The sequence below is a fragment of the Vipera ursinii genome (genome assembly GCF_947247035.1).
Source record: "Vipera ursinii genome assembly, chromosome: 2".
Lineage (NCBI taxonomy): Eukaryota > Metazoa > Chordata > Lepidosauria > Squamata > Viperidae > Vipera > Vipera ursinii.
This window is the reverse complement of record NC_139513.1, coordinates 74,195,181-74,218,770: the sequence shown is the minus strand read 5'-3', so window position 1 is coordinate 74,218,770 and position 23,590 is coordinate 74,195,181. Positions and strand designations below refer to the sequence as shown.

Below are 23,590 nucleotides of genomic sequence, written 5' to 3'. Positions count from 1 at the left end.
CTTCTGATCCAGGAGAGGCCGCAACTGACGCACAACTAAAAGTTGCACAAGCACTCTGGTTGACTTGGATCTTTTCATTCCTTTATTACATACTGAATCTCATGCACAAAACCTTGTATGTTATCATCTGGGTGGGTCTTAACTGATTTCTTTCATTACCAGGGACCGAGCTGACTTTTAACTACAACCTGGAATGTTTGGGGAATGGGAAAACAGTTTGCAAGTGTGGAGCACCAAACTGCAGTGGCTTCCTTGGAGTACGGCCAAAGGTATAGCAGTCTATCTTTGGATACTTTTCCTTAGATGCAGCTCTATTAACCTTAGATATACTGTGTGTGCAGAAATTGTTTATACTTTTGTAGTCCTCTACTATTTGTGTAATTAGCTCCTGCTGATAAAATAGTATCCCTGTTGTCTATTCTGCATTTTAAAACAAGCTGAGAGTACAAATTAAAAAGAAAAAGAAGAAAAGCAGTGGTGGGATTCAGCTAGCTCACACCACTTTGGCAGAACTGGTAACTAATTTTTTGTTGCCCAGGCCCAGAATGGACTTCCGGAAGCATCATCCACACAGAGAACCGGTTGTTCACATATTTGAATCCCACCACTGAAGAAAAGCAATTCTGCTCCAAGAGACTTCTGCTCCAAATCATTTGATTTTTCACATTCCTTTCCTTGAAGCAAAAGTCCATCAAATATTAGCTCTGAAGTATCTCATAAAAGAGCAAAGCAAATCTAGTTGCTGTCAAATCAATCATTTATGGTGATCTTACATTTATTTTAAATATATGATTAGTTCCATTATCACCAGATGAAGCCAACACTTTCTGTTTTCCTTGTAGGTGTACACCTACTAATGGACTATCCAGAATTAGTCATCTCATTATGCACCTTAGTTAAACAAGTTATACGAGAACAGGGATTTTTTATCCATCCTGATTTTTTTTCTGTCTTCAGAATCAGCCACCTGCTACAGAAGAGAAATCTAAGAAATGTAAGAGGAGGCACGGAAAGCGCAAGTCACAGACAGAAGTCATGAAAGAGAGGGAGGATGAATGTTTCAGTTGTGGAGATGGTGGGCAGATGGTTTCCTGTAAGAGACCAGGATGCCCCAAAGTCTACCACGCTGACTGCCTCAATCAGACTAGGCGGCCTGCAGGTCAGTAATGTAGTCTCGTATTTGGTTACTGCAGAAAGTATTTCCAGGATGAAAATGGTAGCTCATATACCATGCATGCAGACAAAGGAACATATTGCTACATACTGGCAAAAAAAATTGTTCTTTAAAATAGGTTTAACATACTTTTCCTTTAAGGTGTTCTGTGATTTTTTTTTCAGAGAAACATCTTGTGTTAATGAATCGAAATTGAGGACAAAGTTAGAAAATGAAATTCTTTCCTTCATATATTAAGTGCAGTACTAATTTTAAAAAAATCTTTTGGATGAATTGGAGTCAATTATCTCCCCTATACCTTTTTTTCTCATTAAAGTATTCCACTTTAACAAGCTTTTAAATACAGGCTGTTAAATGATGCAGTCACAACTCCCGTCTATCCAGTTTGATTCTCTTGTAAATGGTTCCTAGAGTTTGAAGCAAACAATTTAAATGTTACCTGAATTTATCATTAGAGTGAACTAGAATAAAGAACAAAGGCAGATCAGAAGAATTGAGGAAAAGAGCCCAGGATAGCCAGACATATTATTTATTTATTATTTGGATTTATATACCGCCCCTCTCCCAAGGGACTCGGGGCGGTGTGCAGGGCAATTAAACACTATAAACAACACATAATATACAAAAATTAAAATGAAATTAAGCCAATAGCCCTAAACAATAAAACAAATTCTAAAATTTTAAATTTTTAAAATTTAAGATCTAAAATCCCAGTCCCTCAGTCCAGGCCGGCAAGTTCAAATAGCCAAGTCTTCAGGTCGCGGCAGAAGGAGCGAAGGTCCTTACGAGATGTTAAACAACCACTAGTTGAAACCCACATGAGGTTATACTGCCTCATAAATTTTTTTCTTGAGGTGGGAGAATCGGATATCTTTATGTCTCTAGTTAAATTCTGTCCTCCTTAAATTCCCTTTAGCCCATCCCTAGTCCTGTAGGGTATAAGCTGTTTTAGTGAAAAAGCACATGTGTTCCATTGGAATGTAGTGACTGATTGTGTGCGAATGTTTCCTTGAAACTCCAGCACTCTAGTTAGTAGCACGGGTCTGGAAAGAACCTCATCCCTGTATTTGAGAGAGAAACAATATACCTCTGCAAAGTGGCTTTATTCAGTGCTCCCCTCCCTGCAGTACTAAGCACAAATACTTCAGGTAAAGCAAATGGCATTTTATTAAGGGAGGGGGTCTTGATACAGGGGACAGAAACAAACAATACATTTGATATTTATAAGGTGTCAGAAAGCAACAAATCAAACAATCAAAGACATTGATTGGATGCAAGAAAAGGCAGACAGCCTTACAATACGGGGCATCTTCTCCTTTCCTATCTGGGTTTGTTTCTTTGGCACTTGCTCCGTTCAAGGATTTCAGAATACAGTCCTACTGTTAAGTTTCTAAATAGGCTAATTTTGCACATCAAAGGAAATGGTTTTGGGTAAAGGTAAAACAAGTTTTCCTACACTTCAAAAGGAGGCATAGTTGCCATATTAAAATGCTAATATCACCTTAATTAAAAAGCTAATCATAAAGCCTAAAATTCCAGGTAACACCAAGGCCATGCTTATTTCTGATCATAGATATTTTTTCTTGTTCTATAGTTGGAGGTTCCTGCAGTTGAAGCCAGGGCAAAGTTGTAACACAATAATAAAATAGTGGGATGAAACCATTGTATGTAATGAATTGGCCTTTGTGTGATATATCCTCTATGGGCAATTTAATACCAGCATTTGGATGTCTTGGAATTTGGAGCTGAATTTAGCAATTTTCCCTGAACAGCTTTCACCGGTCAGGGTTTCCTTGCATCTTGATTTCAGGGACTTTCAGAAACTGCCATCACTCATGTTAGTCATGCTTTTTCCTGTGCTGCAGGAAAGTGGGAATGTCCTTGGCATCAGTGTGACGTGTGTAACAAAGATGCAGCCTCCTTCTGCGAGATGTGTCCCCGGTCATTCTGCAAACAGCATAGGGAAGGCATGCTGTTCATCTCCAAACTGGATGGACGCCTGTCATGCACAGAACACGATCCTTGTGGACCTAACCCTCTAGAGCCAGGAGAGATTCGTGAGTATGCGCCTTCCACAGAATCAGCAGCTGGCTGCCAAAACACTCAGCCATCAGACCAGCAGCCTGCAGCTACAGGCCCGAAATCTCAGTCCTCAGAGAGGCTTCCTCTGACTGTGTCTCTGAGGCTGCAATCCTCAGATAAACCACCTTCCTCTTCATTGGCTCTGAGGCTACAGTCCTCAGACAAGCCACCTTCCTCGGTGGCCCTGAAGCTACAGCCCTCAGATAAACCACCCTCTACAATGGCACTGCGGCTTCAACCAGCAGACAAACTGCCCTCCACCCTGGCCCTGAGTTTAAAGCCCTCTGACAAATTGCCCTCCACCCTGGCCTTGAGGTTCAAGCCTTCAGACAAACTATCCTCTGCCTTGGCCCTTAGATTGCAGTCATCAGACAAGCCACTTTCGGCAGTGGCTCTTAGGCTACATCCCTCAGAGAAGTCAGCACCAACGGTGGCCCTCAGGCTGCGGGCCTCAGAAAAGCTAGCTTCCCCTGGGGCCCGGAAGGGGCAACCCCCCGAGAAGCTGTCCCCCACCATAGTTCGAGAGGAACAGTCCTCTGTCGCCACTGAGGAGAAGCCACCTGGATCTGAGAGAGCAGCCGACTGCTCGGCTTTAGAGGCGCCCAGGATTTCAGACCCATCACCTTTGATGGGTGCTCCCCAGCCCCAACTGCTAGATAAGCCCCCCACCACCCCACCGCCTCATGGGCAGGTAGTGGACAGAGCTGCAGAACCCGACTCTCTGAGGCCTGAGCCACAGGGCAGGGCCATTTCTGTGGGGCCGCTGCCTCAGCCTTCAGGGAAGGCGGCCCCTTCACTGAGCCTGAAGCCGCAGCTGCCAGTTAGACCTGTCACCCCAGTAGCCCTGAGGTCTAAGCCGTTAGAGAAGCTAGTCGCTCCGACCGGCTCACCGCCTCAGACGCCCAGCAGGCTGCCTACCCCTGTGGACACTCGGCCTGTACCATCTGACAAGCCTTCTACCGCCGCGGGCCTGAGGCCTCAGCTCTCAGACAGGCTTCCTGCCCCACTAAACCCCAGGCCTTTGCTTTCAGAGAAAGCACTGCGGCCAGTCGACCAGAATGCTCAACCCAAAGAAAGAGGCTTTGTGACTGTGGAGCAGAACCCTCAGCCGAAAGAACGGACATCTGTATCTGGCGAACAGTCTTGTCGGCCAACGGGGAAATGTCCACCCTTCCCAGGGCAAACCTCCTGTCCGCTAGAGAACTTGGAAATGCACGAAAAGACCTCTTGGCTTAGTGCAAAAGGGCTGCCATCCATGGAGCAATCTTTTTGGACAGCTGAGAAACTGCAGTCTCCTGAGCACAGTCTCTGTCCAGGCCAAGAAGCAATATCTGCACCCTCCACGGAGCAGACATTTTGGTCAACAGAGAGATTGTCTGCATTTGAACAACCCCCTTGGCCTGGAAGGGAAGCTCCACTACCTTCTGGGCAAACCTCATGGCTGACCAGAAACATTCAGACATTGGAGCAGATCTCTTGGCTCTCTGGGAAAACACAAACGCCTGTGGGACAGGGCATCTTGCCTTTGTCTGAGCAAAATGCGGTGCTAGGACTGGACCAGGACTCTCCTGGCCACGAACCTCCTGAGTCTAAATCTAAGTGAAGCCAGTTTGAGGCCAGACGGGTCACCTATTTGTTTTGATTGATTTTTTAATTGTATGGGAAAGGATTGTTTTTGTTGTTTTCTTTTTAATTCACTTCTCCAGTTTCTTAACCTCCAGCAACATCCTGCTCAAGCTATACAGATATATTTTAACTAAATCTCTATGATGCCCAACCAAGGAGCAAGAATATAGGTGGTCTTTACCTTCATTTTGCAAACAATAATGCTGAAATAAAGGAATCCACTTGGGATAAAATATTTAATTCCATTAATCAGTTTACTAATTGTGTGAGTCTGAATAACAGACTTGCATTCCTAGATTATTCCCATGTAGCTCCAAAGAAATAGTTTATTACCATAACAAACTTCCACACTGGCCCCTCATATTTCCAAAACGTTTAACTAATGAACCCAGATACTGAGGGGACAAAAGGAAATGCAGCAGGTTTCTAGTCCTTAATTTTCATTTCTTGCAGTCTATCTGCTGTCAGGGCGGAGCGTTTCAAATGCAGGTGCTTTTAAAAAATACTTGAAGTTAGTTGAGGACCTCAGTTCTGCAAAACAGAACAACTTGTGCCTCAGTGAACCTAGGTCTTACAGCGGGGGAGTATTCAGAAATACTATCTGGTAGATTCTTTGGGATTTAGATCTTTAGTGCAATGGCACTACAGCTCCCTTTTCAACAGAATTTTGACCACTAAAATCAAGAGCAGGTTAGAAAAATAAGTACGTTGTTTGTCTAGCTTTTCAGTGCAGCATTGCTGTGTTGAGCTTTGTTTCGTTTTTACAGTTTGTTCACCAAAGTTATCTTGTAGTCAAACTGATAGTCAGCGTGGACAAATGAAACTAATTTTGCTCTTTTCCATGGCAAATCTGCTTAAAAATAATGTTTGCATTATGTATGGGTGTATTTCTAAATTATGAGCTAATTCAGAAAATGAAACAGTTGATGACCTATATGAGAATAAATGTTGAAGATGAAAAGTGAATATTACTATTCTGATTAGTGTCTAGCTTAGTAAGCCTTTTGTATTGCCTCCTGCAACACTCCCACACCCCATCTACAGAAAATTGACTTGAATTTAGTGGGGCAGCCCTCGGGGGGGGCTGTCATTTAAAAAGAGAGAGAGCCAAGATTACAGTTCTCACACTGGAACATGAAATGCTCCAGCACTTGCCTGAAGTTCTCATTTTTTTTTCTTCATTTTCCAGTTAATGCAACATTTTAGACCTGACTAGTGGCCAGATTGGTAGTACTGTCTTTCCATTAAGGAGAAGCATTTAGAACAGGGGTCTTCAAACTTGGCCCTTTTATGACTTGTGGACTTCAACTCCCAGAATTCCTCAGCCAACATGCCTGGCTGAGGAATTCTGGGAGTTGAAGTCCACAAGTCATAAAAGGGCCAAGTTTGAAGACCTCTGATTTAGAATTACATAAACAGGCAGATATATTATCTGCACTACAGAAATATAGCTTGCTATGGTACTGATGGTGGTTTCTTTAAACTGTAGCTGGGGAATCAAATAAATTATTACTTCACCCTGTATATGGTGATATTATTCACTATGCAGGGTCTTCACATATCTAATATGGCTTCCATTTCGTACTATGAAATCAGCAAACTCTTTGACCATTTTTAGCTTGCCACCTTACTCTATTTGCCTAGGCATCTGAACTCTCACAGACTGTTAAGCTCCAGTTTGAAGCAAAAACTGTTTGAATAGCTCCCATTTGGTCCTCTCTAGATGTTCACATTTTGGCACAGAGCAGAAATTCTAACTCTGTCCCAATGTAAAGCCTCTCAACTTGGAATAGATAACTCGGGTATTCAGGGCCTGTAGGCAATCATCAATGTTGCAGTGGCAGCTCAAATTCAGATCCATTACTTTTTTCAATGTTGGCTTTCCACAATGACAGTATCTACTCGGCACTGCGAAATATTCCCTACCTGGTTGTGCATCTCATCCTCTTCTCTGATTCATTTCATTCTCTCCAAGTACAACTAATGACTTTGTAAAGCATTATGACTAAATGGAACCTTAGTGCTTAAAGTTGGTTTTCCTTGAACACCTGCAGGCCGAGCGCTGCTAATTGCTGAAAATGGCGAAATGCAAACATCTTTTGTTTCTGCGTGACTCCTGCACAAAAGGAAACAGGACATTTCTTCTGAATGAGACAGATACAAGAAACCAAGGGCATTTTACCAAAACTTTTTAAAATGAAAAGACCCACCTTTTTGAACAAGCAAGCAAGCCAATCATGAGGCTCAGCATATTAAACATTTCTCATGTGGAAACAAAATAAGGCTCTAAATTTTACGTCTCCGTGAGCTGGACTTTATCATGTAGATTGTGTGTTTAGGGCTCCCTTTGTGCCAGCCCCTGCCCTCCCTTCACAGCTGTACTTGTAAGAAGAGAGATATCTGCACTGCTTTATCCAACTTGGTTCTTGCAATGTCATGTGTTTTAACTAGGTATTTGTTTCATGGGGGGGAAAAAATAAACTGTGAATATTTTTGGTGGAGGCTATTTTAAATCTTTAAAACTGAGAACTTTTATTTTGAATTCTTTTGTTCAGATTCCTAGGGATCATGCAGGTGACTGTAAGAACTGGGATTTAGCAGCACATTCTGAATCTGGCTAGGAATTCATGACTGAACCAATTTAAACTTTTCAAGTGGTATTTCGAAACAATCACCCAGTGACATTTAATATTACATCTTTCCTCTTTTCAGTCTCCTTAAACTAAATTTGTTTAAAATGCAAAGCTATTAACTGAACCAAGCACTGAAATAGAAAGCATTGCAAAAGTATAGATGGAGCAGTCTGAATATTTTATCAAGCACAACAGCACGTCTCCACGTCAGAGGTTAATGTCCATCCAGTTCATTAAGCTAAAGTAATGAAGCTACAAAGTATAACTTCAGGAAAATATGAGACATAAAGAGGAATCGCCACCCACCACCTTGGTTAGCATAGGGTAAGGAGTTGCGGCCTCTATAATCAGATGACCACATGAGGCAGGAAATTCTCCATTAGAAGGAACATCGGTCAAATAAAGAATGAATGCCAAAAGAAATGAAGTCCAAAAGAAAAGAGCAAATAAGGGTTGGAGAACCCTTGGAGTTGATAAGAGTTGAATTTCCAGGGGCTAAAATGGTCTTGAATTTAAAGTTGTTTGGGCATATTAACTCCACTCTGCTGTTGAGTAGTGGATCTTGCTGTAATTGTGAGCAAAGTGATGCACCTATGTGCAAATGTTTTACTTTGCTATCAGGCAGAAAAAGAGATGGTCTATAATTAAGAGTCTGGTGTAGGTGGTGGTGCAATTTTGGAGGATGGGGCTCTGAGATCATATTTTGCTTTGAAAGATGGGCCAAGAAGGCACATTTCAAAAATTAAACAGATTGGGGAATAGGGAACAATCTACGCTAGAGTTTAATTTACATACATAGACACATACATAATGTGCATTACCTTTTCCCAAAGATTTTATTTAAGCTTTTGAGAAGGTAGAAGTGGAACTTAACGACTGCAGCTGCAAAGATATGTTCAAAAATTCATGAAGCTGTTAGATTTATTTTTAACGTATAGGCTACTTGTGGGAAGTGTACAGTGTAAAACTAAATTGAGGGCACTCCTTGGTCAGTCTTGTAATAATAACAGGTTAAACATGTTTTTTTTCTCCAGAGGCTTGTTGGAACAATATACACGGTTGTGATAATATTGAAATATATGGAGAATTCTGGCCAGTATGGTTCAGTAATGTGCTGCTAACCATGCCATATTTCATGCTTCTCTGTACCACTTTTCTGCATTTTCCTGCAGATGTTAAATTGACTGCAAGTCCTTTAATTTAGGATGTGTAGTTTAAAAATGTGGGTGTATTTTTAATTGAAAATGGGAATTTAGACTTATATATAACATTCTGCAGCATTCATATGCTTATGTTAAATTTAAAAAGTCTTTCGTCCAAATACACATAATTACTAACGAGCTACATAAAAAGAATTCATTATTCCATGTGTTGTTTATTATCCCATGTGTTGAAATATGAGATTTTACAGTGTGGTTGAATTCCCTGGAATGTAAAAAAAGAAAATGTTGAAACTAGAAATGAGGGTTGGCCATTTAAGAGCATTGCATTATAGAAAGTGAGATGTTCACATCCAAGATCAAGCTGTATTAAGAGTATTCAAATATTGACAAGACAGTTACACTAAATAATGGACACATTTGTGTCTCGTTTTCTAGATTTGCAATTGTTAGTATATTCAAGATGATAGGGATCAGTTTATATATGACAGCCACTTGAATGCGATAGTCCCTTTGGTCTTCAGGTAGTTGCATGCTTTGGGCTTCTGCAGAGCAACATCTTGAAAAGTTGTAGAAAGTGGAGCTCAAATTCATCCTGCACTCTTGAATAGATAAGTTCCTGAAGCTCCCCATTCTGCTGATCACCATTAAGCCAAATTACAGAAAGCATGTTCTTTGGGTTGTAAAGTTGAAACCCCCCCCCCCCCCGCTCCAAGCAGCAGGATATCCTAGTGATCATGTTTTGATAATGTACTTTATGGGTGTGAAGATTTTACATTTGCTGGGTCTGTGATCATTTTAAGAGAGATACTTTTGTAAAAAGCTTAAGAGCCTATCCTGGTATACAGTCAAAAAAATGTGGAGACTTTACATTCATTTGAGGGCTGAAAACAAAAGTAATGCCGATTGGGGGGATGGTGGAAGAGGATCTTGTTTGTCTGTTGCAGCAAAAGCAACTGCCTTGCAGCATTTTAGAGACTTAACAAATTTAGGGCATATGTTTCAGCTGCAGAACTATTTATACATTTGATGGTCATTTATAAAAGTGATGTTAAACTTTAAAAAAATCATATCTTGTCTTTATGAAACCAAAATAAAAATGACTCAAGATAACGAAATTGGCACTTAGCAATGCTAACATAAGATGGAGAGGAAAAAAAATCTGTTTCTCCAAGCAATATGTATTGTTTCATTCTCAGGCATGCTGGTTGCTGATTGTGGAGAGGGCATCAGTGGGAATTATGGCTAAGCAGAGCTGTTTGCGGGAGGTCTAAACAGTATATGCTGCCACATCCCTCCATTGCTTAATTTTATCTGCATGGATGATGAAAAGGAGTCAACAAAGCATATACCTGTATTAGTGGGGGGTGGGGGGAAAGCCCAATATGGCTATGCAGAGCTGCCCAATTCTACAGAGAGCTGGCTGCCAGAAGAAGTCTTTGGAACAGCTACATTGGAAGAAGAGGAAGTGTCTTTGGATTAATTTAATTTTGCTTCCCATAGCCAGTTGACTGTATGTGAAATTTATCATTGGGGGAGGGGGGAAGGTTGCCCTACCCAGGCATTCCCAAAATATGTACTGTAATTCTTTGTATATAAAAGAACGTAATTACTGTAAAGTAAAGTATAACTTTACTCTTATCTGTGTGCATTGTCTCATTAAGGCCTGGCAGAGCATTAAGATCTACCTTAAAGGAAAGCTACTCTACAGCACAGGTAGTTTCCCCATCCAAACAGTAAATGGGCCCAACAGTGCTTATCTTCCAAGACAGCACAAAGCACTCTGCCATTCAGACAAGTGGAAGTCATGCTTATTTCTGGTGATTTACTAAAACTAAATTATTTTAAACTGTTCAAAGTGTGCTGCAAAATTAAAATGTGCTTTTTATTGGATCCTTAACATGTGGCATTTTAACTCTACCTTACTATAGCTAGAAACTTAGATAACGGCTTCTTGGGATTGTTGTGAGCTGAGCAGTTGGTAGCGAAATATGAAAAATGTTTTCTACCTTCCCAAATGAAAAGCAAAACAATCATATGAACAAGCTTTAGCCGTTGATAGCCTCAATACTTTTGAGAAGCTGAGGGCTACGGAGTGATTGCCTCACGTACAGAACATAGCAGGCTTCTGTGGTTAGGTAGTAAAATGGTTTGGGGCATTTTAACTGTAATTTGCCATTTCGTGACACACTTAATTTTCTTGCATCTTTCATAAAAACAATGGATAGTGAGTTTCCTTGGAAAAATCTTGCTTGGCGAATAAATAGGCCAGAAAGCAAAATGCATAGGTTGCATTTGTCAGCTCATTTTAAAAGAAACTGGGGGAGCCACTAAAAAGTGATGGCTCCTCTGTCATGTTGCTCCTTGTTATGTACATTGGCATAAAGAATGATCCAAGACCTCGTTCCAGCTAAGCTAAGAATACGGGAAAGCTCCCATCTACTTATTCACCATCCTGAATTGATGGGAAGCTCTTTCTAGTTATCATTGGCCAGAACAATGTGCAGCCTTTTTAGTGCCCTAGTAAAAGGTCCAGTTGTATTTTTAAAAGTCAAAAGGTAGGAAAACCATTTTGCAGTGGCAAATTAACACGGCAGCATAAATATATTGTACACCTTGCTATTGCTATGTTTATAAAAGAAAACATTGCCACTCGTCCCTGTGATCTCACTCCACAGCCTTCTGGCATTCTCCAGCTCCCATATTACATCAGTCTGTAACTGCACTGGAACTCCAGTATCATAATGCTATCTACGTAGTTCCACTCAATGTCCAAGATTTAGAAACTATTTAGAAACAAAGTTCTTTCATAGTATTGGGCCTTATTATCTTGTATGTCTTCTTGTATTAAATTAGTTTGGTCAACTGTGAATAAGCTGTCTCAACAGAGACCCATATCTGAAAGTTGTTTCTGTTGCTACATTGACAGCCACTGATTGGCAGAAACTGACAGTCATCCCTAGAACCACTCAGAAATGGCTTATAGGTAAGAAAGTTTCCTCATATGGCCCTGAGATAGTTCTCAACTGAGAACTGAGAATTTCTATCACTAAGCAATGCAGTTGTAAAGAATGAGGTCATGTAACCATGTCACTTTGTGACAAAAAATTCCTGCATTTCCAGTTGCCATCATTAAGCAATATCACCATCACTATTTGCCACCTAAGCATTTCCGTTGACTTTACTTATAGGAAGTTGACAAAGAAGGTCACACATGGTAATCATGTGACCACAGGTGTGCTGTGACCATCCTAAGTATCAGGACAGGTTATAAGTACCACTTCAGCTCCATCATAAGTAGGGTCACTGAACAAGTGGTTATTAAGTGAGGACCACCTTTGTATGACGTGCGGTAAAAGCAGGACACAGATTTTTTTTCTAATTTTCTACAGTTCTGGACACTCTAATTGCAGATAAATTCTCATCCCCAGGTGCTTCTCCAAACAATCTGAAGAATTTTCAGCAGAAACACAAAGCTGACCATATCCTTCAACAGCACAAGACCACACTGCCTTTTATTTACATGTAGATAACTTATTGAAAGCCATTTAAATAAGAATCAGGCAACATCTTCAAAACAGCAGAAACAACCTGTCACCATAAGGTCTCTTGTGCATAGTGATGAAAAGTAACAATTCTTGACACAGTTCAATAATTTAGTCGATCTCTGCTGGGAAGGGAGCACAAGGCAATCAAGTCTTCCACTCAACAAGGCAGCACATTTTGCAGCATATTCATATCCTTGATCTACTTCTCTCCTGTTTCCTTGGATAGCAGCCAACAAATAATGTTCTACATATCCAAAGGGCAAGGCATTCCAACTAGCAAGTAGAAGATGTGACCCACCAGAAAAAGCATGAATTGCTGTCTCTGGTGGTGAAAGTTACTTTTGGCAAAATAAAAAATTCAGTGATGACAACAGCTGTAAAAATAGGTGGTAGTGCCCTTTTGATTCAGATCAACTCCTTTTTCCTCTGAAAATAAAGCACACATATAGGTTACACAAGTTGTACAGATTTGAAACAAGGTTAAGGCTCCATTAAAATTTCTGTGGAGGAATTTGGCAGTCACAATTCACTTAAATGTGTGTAAGGAAATAAGAGCTAACACCTTTCCTCTGTGGTCATCATTCCCAATTCTCCCTGTTACTGATAAGACAGGAGTGTGTATTTGGAAAAGATACTCATCTGCCTTCCATACTTCTCGAGACACATTCATAACTATTCTTCTAATTCAGTTAAGTATCTCCAAGTCTCAGTTTCACAGGGAATAATATGCTGGATAGGTCTTAATTCAGGAATACAACAAATGATTTTAGAAGTGGATATAGGTGCTCAGTACACACCTGGTTCAGCAACTCACCTGTTACCTCAAAGGCAGTAAACTGCACATAATCTTCAGCCACCTTCTGGAAAAGCTCATCTTAAAAAGTACAGATATTAAAGTCACAAAGAGCAATGAATCACTCAAAATACAGCAAAGAATGAAAATACCTTTGATAAACTGCTGAAGCAGCCAAAAATGTAACTCTTTAAGTCTGTCTACTTGTATACTCTCAGTGGAATAATTAATTCTTTAACTAAGTACAACTTGTCTCTGAACTGATCTGCCTAGAATTATATTGTGGTTCTAGCTCAGACATGTCAAACACAAGGCCCGGGGGCCGGATCCAGCCTGTGAAGTGGTTTCATGCGGCCCGCGAAGCCATCCTGGAAACAGTGAGGGATCGGCCCCCACTGCCTTGGACCTGGCCCAGAGACCCCCCTCCTGCCAGAGACCCTCAGATCTGTCCCACTCCTGCCCAGGCCCCCATATTGTTGTTAGCCGCCCTGAGTCCTTCGGGAAATAGGGCGGGATATAAGTCCCATTAATTAATTAATTAATAGGCACCCTTGATGCGAACGATGTAGAGCTGGCCACGCCCACCCAGTAGGCCATACACACTCTAGCCACGCCCACCCTGCCCCCTGAGGGCAACCGCAATGCTGATGCGGCCCTCAATGAAATTGAGTTTGACACCCCTGTTCTAGCTAAAGAGAAGGTAAAAATAATTGCTTTGACTTTTTTCATTAAGAAAAGATAAAATAAGTCCATTCACACTATCGTATCTCCAACACTAGGAGAGAAAAATAGGGGAAAGAACATATGATTCAACACTCCACCTATTCTGGAATTAGGTTATGCCAGACATGTTTAGCGTACATACCGAGATAGATACAAGATACATACCGACATTCTGTCCAGTCTTGCTTGAGGTTTCAAACAGCTCAGCTTTGATCTCTGGAATGATGTGTCAGAAGGAAAGAATAAATGTTTTGGTTAGTACTAGAACTCTCCTCAAACGTTAGTAACTGATAATATATCAACTATTCCAACCCTCAACTTCTCTATACAACTTACAACCATTTTGCAATCAGATCATATTCCCTCCTTCCCCTCAACAATCAATGACATTGCTTCATAAAGGTGGATACAAATTATTTTCCCTGACAGACAACACCTAACTCACATAAGTGCAAACCTTAAACTGCTGTTTTAGAAAAGAAGACAGTAGAACTGTTTGTCCTCAAGACTGAGAAATTGTAAGCAGGCGTCACTTTCACGAGGAATTTCAACCAATGAATAAACCCGGTTTGCCTTTCCAAGGACACGGCCAATGGAACATTTGAACCTCTTACGAATGACTTACAGTGACAAAAAGGACCCTGATATATGGCAGAAGAAGACAAACACACACCGTCTGCATAGTCCTGTACATCATGGAAGTCAATTTCCCGTCTTCTCTTATCCTCTTCCAGCAAATCACTTTTGGTGCCACACAAATAGATCCTGCAGTTCTACAAAGAAAGAAAACAAGGCAAATATTTTAAACATATGAGGTGTCCATTGACACTTTCCTCCTCATAGGAATCACTACAGAGAGTTCGTATTTATACTGTGAAAGTTAATTAATCTCCATTCTGTTTAATATTTTGACTAGAAACATGTCAGACGATCTCCAAAAGCAATTTTGAACTTAGCAAACACCGGGAGATACCGTATTTTTCGGACCATAAGACGCACTTTTTTCCCCAAAAGTGGGGGGAAACGACGGTGCGTCTTATGGTCTGAAGGTGATCCGTATGGCCAGCCCCAACCTCTGCAAGTGGAGCACGAATCGGCACGTGCTGAGAAACGCCGATCTCACGCTCCTGCATTCTCCCTCGCTCGGTTTCAGCTTCCCTTGCTACAAGAGAAAGCAGGCTGAAACGGAGTGACGGAGATTGCCAGGAATGCGAATCGGCTGATCTCGCGCTGCTGCAATCTGCCTCGTTTCAGCCTGCTTTCTCTTGTAGCAAGGGAAGCTGAAACCGAGCGAGAGAGTTTGCAGGAGCGCGAGATCGGCCGATTCGCATTTCTGGCAATCTCCCTCACTCCGTTTCAGCTTGCTTTCTCTTGTAGCAAGGGAAGCTGAAACCGAGCGAGAGAGTTTGCAGGAGCGCGAGATCGGCCGATTCGCATTTCTGGCAATCTCCCTCACTCCGTTTCAGCTTGCTTTCTCTTGTAGCAAGGGAAGCTGAAACCGAGCGAGAGAGTTTGCAGGAGCGCGAGATCGGCCGATTCGCATTTCTGGCAATCTCCCTCACTCCGTTTCAGCTTGCTTTCTCTTGTAGCAAGGGAAGCTGAAACCGAGCGAGGGAATTTGCAGGAGCGCGAGATCGGCCGATTCGCATTTCTGGCAATCTCCCTCACTCCGTTTCAGCTTGCTTTCTGCAAGAGAAAGCCGGGCTGCAGGGCCGCCTCCGCGGGTACTGCTCTAATGCAGAGAGGGAAGGACAAAGAGGGAGGGAAGGAAGGAAGGAAGGGACAATGGGAGAGGGAGGGAGAGAAAGAGAGAGAGAGAGAGAGAAAGAGAGGGAGAGAAAGAGAAGGAGAAAGAAATTTTTTTCTTGTTTTCCTGCTCTAAAAACTGGGTGCGTCTTATGGTCCAAAAAATACGGTAAATCAGATAAACATAATGACCAAGCCAAGCTTCTCAAGATATACTTCGAGTGTCTCAATTGCCTACATCAGTGCCTATATAAGCATCTTGTATGGGGGTGGGGCAGTTTATTCTCTTTAAAAAAATAACTATGTTTTACATGCTATCCAATTCCAGAAGAACTCTACAAGAGTTATAGTTTAAACAGAAAAACAATAAACAGAAAATCTGAACCATCCAAACAACAATAATCCAAATATTATAAAAAGATACCACTGACAGGATCCCATAAACATCCTCCCACAATTTTTTTCGATGTTGTCCTGGAAAAGCCAAGTACACCATTTTCTCTGCCTATAAATAGACATCAACATACTTCCTCAAAGTTCTGTAGTTCATTCACCCAGAATTTTGCTCTCTGGAAACTGCTTCTGTCAGTAAGATCTGTGGAAAGAAGAAGTGTCAGGACACCCTGGAATTAAATACAGCAGTTCCCTACATAAGTAAACTATGTCAAGAAACTAGAAAGAGCAATTCAGCTGAGAAAGTACAAATATCTTCCTCAAGGGCTCTTAATAAAACTAATGTTGTCCTGACACTATAGTCACCTGGGCTACTTTATGTGCATGTTAAGGAAGGTTATCAGATACCTGTCATTTTTATTGGTTCAATCTCCCAAAGAGATCCAATTCATTAAATCACAACAGAAACTGGGTACCAAAGTACAATTCGAATTATTTATACAGTGGGGCTTAAAAATTTGTGGTTCTTTTTGAATTTTCAGTATTTCTGCAAAAGTATGACCTAAAATGTGGTATGTTCTCCACATGTCATAATAGAGAGAACCCAATTAATTAATCAAATAAATATTTTAAATATTTTATCGAGAAAAACTGAATTAAAGGAACATACTTAAGTCAACTAGTGTTCTGTCCCAGCCTACGTGAGTCCTTGTTATGCTCACAAGGAGGCACCCCTCTTCCAAGAAACAGGCAGGAACCCCAAGAAAAAACCAACCCCTTTCATTCTCACAGACCTGAGTCAATGTCCAAGGCAAACAAACACAGTCCACAGAAACTCGATCCTCAATACGAACAGTTGCCTTCAGCAACCAGCACCTCCCACACCTTCCCTTTTATAATTCAGCCAAGGCGTGGCTTCCTAATGCCTTCTCCTTTGCCTTTGGAGCCGCCCCATTGCATTCCTCTGTCCTACTCGCTTTTCTTTTCTGCGCATTCGTGCATCTGTGATTTGTCCCAACTGTTCTTCATCACTGTCCAACTCAGGCTCCCAGCACAGCTGTGTCTCAGCCTGTGCATGTTGTGATTCCTCGCCAGCCAGTGGATCTGGCAGCTGAGTCTGAGGAATCAGATGAGGAGGAGGAAGGGCCTGGAGTGACATCAGAGTCAGAGGAAGGCTCTGAAGAGCTCCAAGACTTACAGTCTGACGAGCAGCTTGGCCCCTCTACTTGCGCTCAGGCTGAGACACAGCTGGGCTGGGAGTTGGACAGTGATGAAGCATAGCTGGGAAATATTCAGGATGCACAAAAACCACCAGCAAGAAAAAAATGTGCAATCTGACTGTAAATCTTGGAGCTCCTCAGAGCCTTCCTCTAACTCTAATGTCACTCCAGGCCCCTCCTCATCTGATTCCTCAGACTCAGCTGCCGGATCCACTGGCTGGCGAGGAATCACAACAACTAGTGAGTTCCCCTTGAGCAGCAGTAACTGCAACTAAATATTTCCAATAACTATTGATTGGTCCTGCACATGAGCTTAAAGGAATTTTAGCCCTTACAGAACAGCTTTCTTCTTTATAGAACAGTTTTCAGAAATCTCTATTTGTCAAACCATGAGACTTCTTCATCCCTATAATGTGAAGGTCAGACTTTGAGACTGAATATCCAGAATTCTGTTCTTTAAATAATTTAGGACCTCCCACATGCACAACTAATTATCAACCCATTGATTGACTCTTAAGTTCCCTAAACTGATAATCCTAAAGGTTCAAATAGTTGTACAATACAGAAATATGTAGCTTTCGATCATTTGCTTTAATAAATCAATCAGCTAGTACATATTGTCCTTACTTCACAACTGTAATTGGGACCAGCAACTTTGGTGCTAAGCAATGCAGTCAAGTGAAACATCATGTGACCAAACTCAAGACTCATGTCAATTCTGCTGCAGTCATTAAACAAATCATCTGCAGTCACTGATGTCACTTGTGGCTCATACCAGCTTCCCCACTGAGTTGTTGGAAACCAGCAATGAAGCTCACAAATAGGGATCATGTGACCCTGAGACTGTTCTGACCCAGGTCGCCTAGGCCAGAGCTCCCCAACCTTTCCGCGTTGGCGGCCCGGAGGGAAAGGAGGAGCAGGAAAATGTGCGCACATGTACCCATGCGCAAACAGGCAAGCACATGGCAGGGGCACCAGTGCCCACAGGGATGCGCAAGTGGGCCATGCACACCCACGGTGCCTGCACTGGTGCCTGCGCACATGTGCAAATGGGCCGCTAGCATCCAAGCAGTGGCACTAGCATGGATGAGGGGTGCACGCACATGTGCGCACTCACCAGCCATTCCCAGGGCCCGGTGGCCAAGAGGCCACAGCTCAGTAAAGATCCGTGGCCCATAGGTTGGAGACCCCTGGCCTAGGCAGAGGCAGGCTTCCATAGAGACCTTTATTGCTCTGCTATTTCCACAAGACATGTCCCTGCAATGGCCAGTAAAGCTCCACCCCAACCTTCCCTCAAGACAGCCATCCACCGTTCCACAAAGCAAATAATCACCAGAGCCAAATCGCAAAGACAGAAAGGAAGTCCAAAAATGAGGTACAAGTCCCCCAAGCAAAGTCCCTAAGTTGCACACAAGATTCCAGCTCCGCAGGGCGAGGGCAAGAGTCCACAAGCAAGGGTCGAATTCCACAGGCAGAAACATGATACAAGGCAAGAGTTTTTCCAAAGCCAGGGAAGTGCATACCAAAGCAAAACAATTGTTCCCAACAAAGACAACCTCCCCCGGCCTCTGCTTAAGTCAACCCAAGCCAGCTGTTCCTGGCAAGGAGGGACAGGGAGACCTTCTCCCGAGTGGCCTCACATGCCTCCTCTGAGATTGCCTCCACTCTACTCTCCATGCCCTCGGATTGAGTGGGGGACGCAGCTGTTCCTCATCAGAGGGGATCTGCTGCCTCTCAACACCACCTGTCTGCAGCTGATCCTCCCTTGTGTCTGTGAGGGCAGGCAGCTCCCTATCTGGTTGAACACCTCCCCAATGCCTGAGGGACCTTGGACAGCATGATGGATGGAAACTAATCAAGGAGAGATGCAACCTAGAACTAAGGAGAAATTTCCTGACAGTTAGTGAAAAAACTTGCCTCCAGAAGTTTTTAAGAAGAAATTGGACAACCATTTGTCTGAAATGGTATAGGGTTTAATGCCTGAGCAGGGGGCTGGACTAGAAGACCTCCAAGGTCCCTTCCAACTGTTATTCTGTCCTCAGCCGCTGACCTATCCAAACATTCCAGGGGAGCCGTGCCATCCCTGTCGGAGGGTCCTGATTCCAACTCCTCCTCCTCCTTCGAATCGGGATCCAATGGGGCCATGACAGAGGCAATGTGATGGTCATAAATACCCACCAGTTGTGAAGTGTCCAAATCTTAACTGCATGACTGTGGGGGATGCTGCAGACATTGCGATGGCTATAAGTTTGAAAACCAGTCACAAATTTACTTTTTCAGTGCCAAAAGTTTGGTTGCTGAACAAAGAAGTCATTAACTGAAGACTACCTGAATAACTTATTTAATTCGGCTTTTTATCTAGTTTGAGGATTTTTGCGGATAACAGATATTTTAGGTCCTACTTATGCAGAAATATTGAAAATTCGAAACGTTTCACAAACGTTTAAGCAATACTGTATGTGAAATTGTTTGATTAGAAAAAAATAAGGTTTTCCCCACTGAAAACATTTCCTGACCAGGACAAGTCTCACAATACTGTATTAGCTTTAAGTATATAACATTTAAGGGACGCGGTGGCTCAGTAGGTTAGGACGCTGAGCTTGTCGATCAGAAGGTCGGCAGTTTGGCGAGTCGAATCCTGAGTGCTGCATAACAGAGTGAGCGCCTGTTACTCATCCCAGCTTCTGCCAACCTAGCAGTTCGAAAGCACGTAAAAATGCAAGTAGAAAAATAGGGACCACTACGGTGGGAAGGTAACAGCGTTCCGTGCACCTTTGGCATCTAGTCATGCCGGCCACATGACCACGGAGACGTCCTCGGACAAGGGCTGGCTCTTCGGCTTTGAAATGGAGATGAGCACCGGCCCCTAGAGTCGGAAACGACCAGCACGCCTGTGCGGGGGAACCTTTACCTTTTATATAACATTTGCTGTCAAGCAGCTCAATTGTGATTGCTGGGTGATGGAACAGAAGAATAGTCTCTATAGCACCGCCCTCAAATCCAGCTGTATTATAAATGTAGCTCTTCCTTCTTTTATAGCCTTTGTAGCAATAGATTTTAGCTAGAGCCGATTACAAGATATTTCAGGGTAAAATGACTTCCTTCAAGTGGCAACATGGGATGTGGGAGCTAGTTGAAAGTAGCAGTTGGTGTCTGAGCAATACAACAAAACTGCCTTTTCCAACTTGATACCTTCTAATTGCACCTTCCCACCATTCCAAGCTAAGATGGTCGGCTTGGCTTGAGAAATCTGCCCGAACCAACATGAAAATGAATGCTTACCATAACATACAATGGCAGCTTTTGCTCCACGATAGTATATTCGACTCATAGCTTCATACCTCTCTGAGCCAGCTGTATCCTAGAGAAAGGTAATGGAGAAGATGGATTTCCACTTAGTGAGAAAGTATGGCTCTACTTTACATAGTACTATGCATAATGCAATGCAAATATTGATTAAATATACCTACTGTCAAGTGTTGTGAAGTAAAATATATAAACTTTCTCTTTATACAAAATGTCCTTCATTACCTTGTATAACATCAGTTCCATAAGTGCTCTTCTGTTTTATTGTTTACTGGGCATAGCTCATACATCTTTTATTTCAACTGTGACTTACCCAGATACCCAAAGTTACTGTGCGGCCGCCCACTGGCATTACTTTAGCCACGAATGCAGCACCTATTGTCTAAAATAACAAAGGGAGATGTGAACACAGCTATAGTATCCCAATTTGCTTTTGGAAAGCAACTATACAGGTAGTCCTCAAGTTACAACTGTAATTGACCCCAGAATTATAGCTCTTAATTGTTGCGATCATAAGTTAAGGCATCATGTGAATGGATCCATTTTTTAAAATACATTTTTGGTGGTGGTTGCCAAGCAAATCTATTTCACCCAATGGGCTTTTTTTTTCTTTGAAACCAAAAGTAAACACCATAAGCCAGAAAAATGTTGTAATTACAGTCACGTGACTGTGGGATGTTGCAAAGGCCATAAAGGTGAACTGGTTGCCAAGCACCCAAAATGTGATCATATTGATGAGAGGTGGGGTGGGAAAGCCACCTGGTAAGTAGCTCTGGGGAAGTCTATCTTAACTTCAAACATTCATTAAGCCAATGATCACTATTATTATTATTATTATTTATTAAATTTATATACCGCCCTTCTCCCGTAGGACTCAGGGTGGTTCACAAGGTTTTTAAAAAAAACAAAAAAAACAATACAATTACAAAAATTAAAAACAATTAAAATGATTACATTAACCTTAAATACATAAAAATCCCAATTAAAATCCAATAAAACCCCAATTAATACTCTCAGTCCAGGCCAGAAAGCTCAAAGAGCCAAGTCTTCAGGTCCCAGCGGAATGAGCGAAGGTCAGGGGCAGTCCTAAGCTCTACGGGCAGCTGGTTCCAAAGGGCAGGCGCACCCACAGAGAAGGCCCTCCCCCTGGGTATTGTCTGCTGGCAATAAATCAAAGACTACTTTTAGAGGCAAATCATATCCAAGAGACTGACAGAAATGATTTATAAACAAGAAAAACAACTGTTTTAACATTTTCTCTATTAAGTGTGCATTACTAAGTAAAACACACGCTGGCAGACAAGACAGTATATTTTTGAGAATCAGTAAATTCTCAGAAATCATTTGTAAAGCTCCCCTAAACTGAAAGTAGATTTCTCCGCCCACAATTAAAATGGCTCCTTTTTGAAATAGTTTCACTTCAGTTTATCAACCATTTCACAATTAGTAATGTAAAAACCCTCTCAAATTCAAATTCTGATGATTAGACCCACCAGGTTGTCATTTATCTATTTATTCACTCTCTACTTCTGAAATCCAATAAAACTATAATAGTATTCTATAATAGAATAGAATATAAAAAAGATCATTAGGAACAATAATATCCAGGCCCAACCCAGAGTGGAACTTTCAACTTGTACCAGATCCCCATTCTCAGGACTTTCTTTAAAAACTATGTTTTATAGCTCTCAACACTCAGCAACAGAGGGGCTAGTCTGATCTTAAGAAATAAACTATTTCAGTTAAGTGACTGCACCAAGGAAACTCAACTCTGTAAATAAAAAAGGAGCACTTGGCAGCATTTAGGAAAATGATTTTCCTCCTGGATGTTTGGGGACTTCCCAATCTAGCCAATGGCCCTGGGATTCCGAGGCAATTTCTTATCTGAATGTCAATCAAGACCAAAGCTGCTTAGCTATTAATATTAGATTATTAATTATCTAATATTAGCAATATTAGATCAGCTAATATTGATTAGATGTTGCTTATAACATTAAAATAAAATCAAACCTGAGAATCCGAATGGAGTGAAATTTGGAGTGGGGGGGGAAATGGCTGGAATTGCGAAGGACTCAGCCCAATTGAATGGAAAAACTTTCAACAGGAAAAAAAAAGGACAAAACTCACATTTTGATAAGGTCCTACAAGGAAGCGGTTGTGAACATATCGCTCCACCAAGCTGGTCTTGCCTACATACTCTTTGCCCAGCATCACAACTTTGGCATCCACACGTTGCCCGCTCATTCTCCTGCCCTGGCAAACCGAGTGTTGCCCTCCAGAGGGATCCCAAGCTCCCCCAACTCAGTCAGGTGGAGCAGCCAAAGAGGTGCAGCTCAGCTGGGCAAGTTCACCTGAAGCAAGGAGGAGGAGGAGGAAGTGCAGTGATTCGCGAGCAGCATAAAGATCTCTTCTCCCCTCCCCTCCCACCATAACAACAAGAGAAGATATTTGACCAAAAGCTAGCTCAGGGTTAAGCAACCTCGGCTCTTTTATGACTCGTGGACTTCAACTCCCAGAATTCCTGAGCCAGCTATGCTGGCTCAGGAATTCTGGGAGTTGAAGTCCACGAGTCATAAAAGAGCCGAGGTTGCCTAACCCTGAGCTAGGGCATCCTTCTCTTCTGCTGCTTCTAAAAGCCGCATTTGGCCGCCAAGAGTGATGGAGCCTTGGATCAAGAGACCCATCATCCCCTTTTCGCTAAAGACTCCTACCGGCACCTGCCAGAAGACAAGTCACCCGAGCAGAAGAAGCAAAAGGCTTTTTTCTTTTTTTTAGCCTTTCAATTCAGAGACTTCGCCTAACGGTGCTAGAGAGGCAGAAACCGACTCGGGGAAGCAGCGGCGCCAGAAGGAAGGTCGGTCTTCCTTGGGATTCGTGGGTTTGGTTGCCCGGGGGGGGCTTTCAGCGTTTCATCGGAGCGCCGGATCCGCACCACTTTCCCCCAAAGTCCAAGCAGCGGGCAGCGGCGCCGAACGAGGCCGGCAGGTACCGGGGGAGGGGAGACGCTGCACGATACTCACCCCGGCCTCATGTCGCTGGAAGCGGCCGGCCACCCTCTCCTGGAGAACGAAGCGAGGAAAAACGACCCACCGGCCTCCCTCCCGGCCCGCCTCGGCAGAGCGGTTTCCCCGGACATACCCGGGGAAAGGGGAGGAGCTTCCCGCCGGGAGCGGAAGCGCGCTCGGA

At 42.5% G+C, this 23,590-nt stretch overlaps 2 protein-coding genes across 2 annotated transcripts in view; one reads left to right on the top strand and one right to left on the bottom strand.

Moving 5' to 3' along the window:
* Positions 1-10,316, top strand: part of NSD1 (nuclear receptor binding SET domain protein 1) — a 73,145-nt gene extending 62,829 nt beyond the window's left edge. The window contains exons 21-23 of the mRNA XM_083352944.1: positions 163-269; positions 958-1,159; positions 3,040-10,316. Of these exons, the coding sequence (XP_083209070.1) occupies positions 163-269; positions 958-1,159; positions 3,040-4,859 (2,129 nt within the window). The 3' untranslated portion in view covers positions 4,860-10,316. The remainder of the gene's footprint in view (positions 1-162; positions 270-957; positions 1,160-3,039) is intronic.
* A 1,845-nt stretch (positions 10,317-12,161) lies between these two features.
* Positions 12,162-23,566, bottom strand: RAB24 (RAB24, member RAS oncogene family). Its single transcript, XM_083356785.1, has 9 exons — positions 23,425-23,566; positions 22,532-22,755; positions 20,718-20,786; positions 20,381-20,459; positions 16,013-16,080; positions 14,413-14,512; positions 13,905-13,955; positions 13,038-13,097; positions 12,162-12,649 (listed from the first exon to the last, which is right to left on the bottom strand). The coding sequence occupies exons 2-9, from the start codon at positions 22,646-22,648 to the stop codon at positions 12,582-12,584; spliced, it is 612 nt and encodes a 203-aa protein (XP_083212911.1). The 5' UTR covers positions 22,649-22,755; positions 23,425-23,566; the 3' UTR covers positions 12,162-12,581.
* Positions 23,567-23,590: the final 24 nt, after the last annotated feature.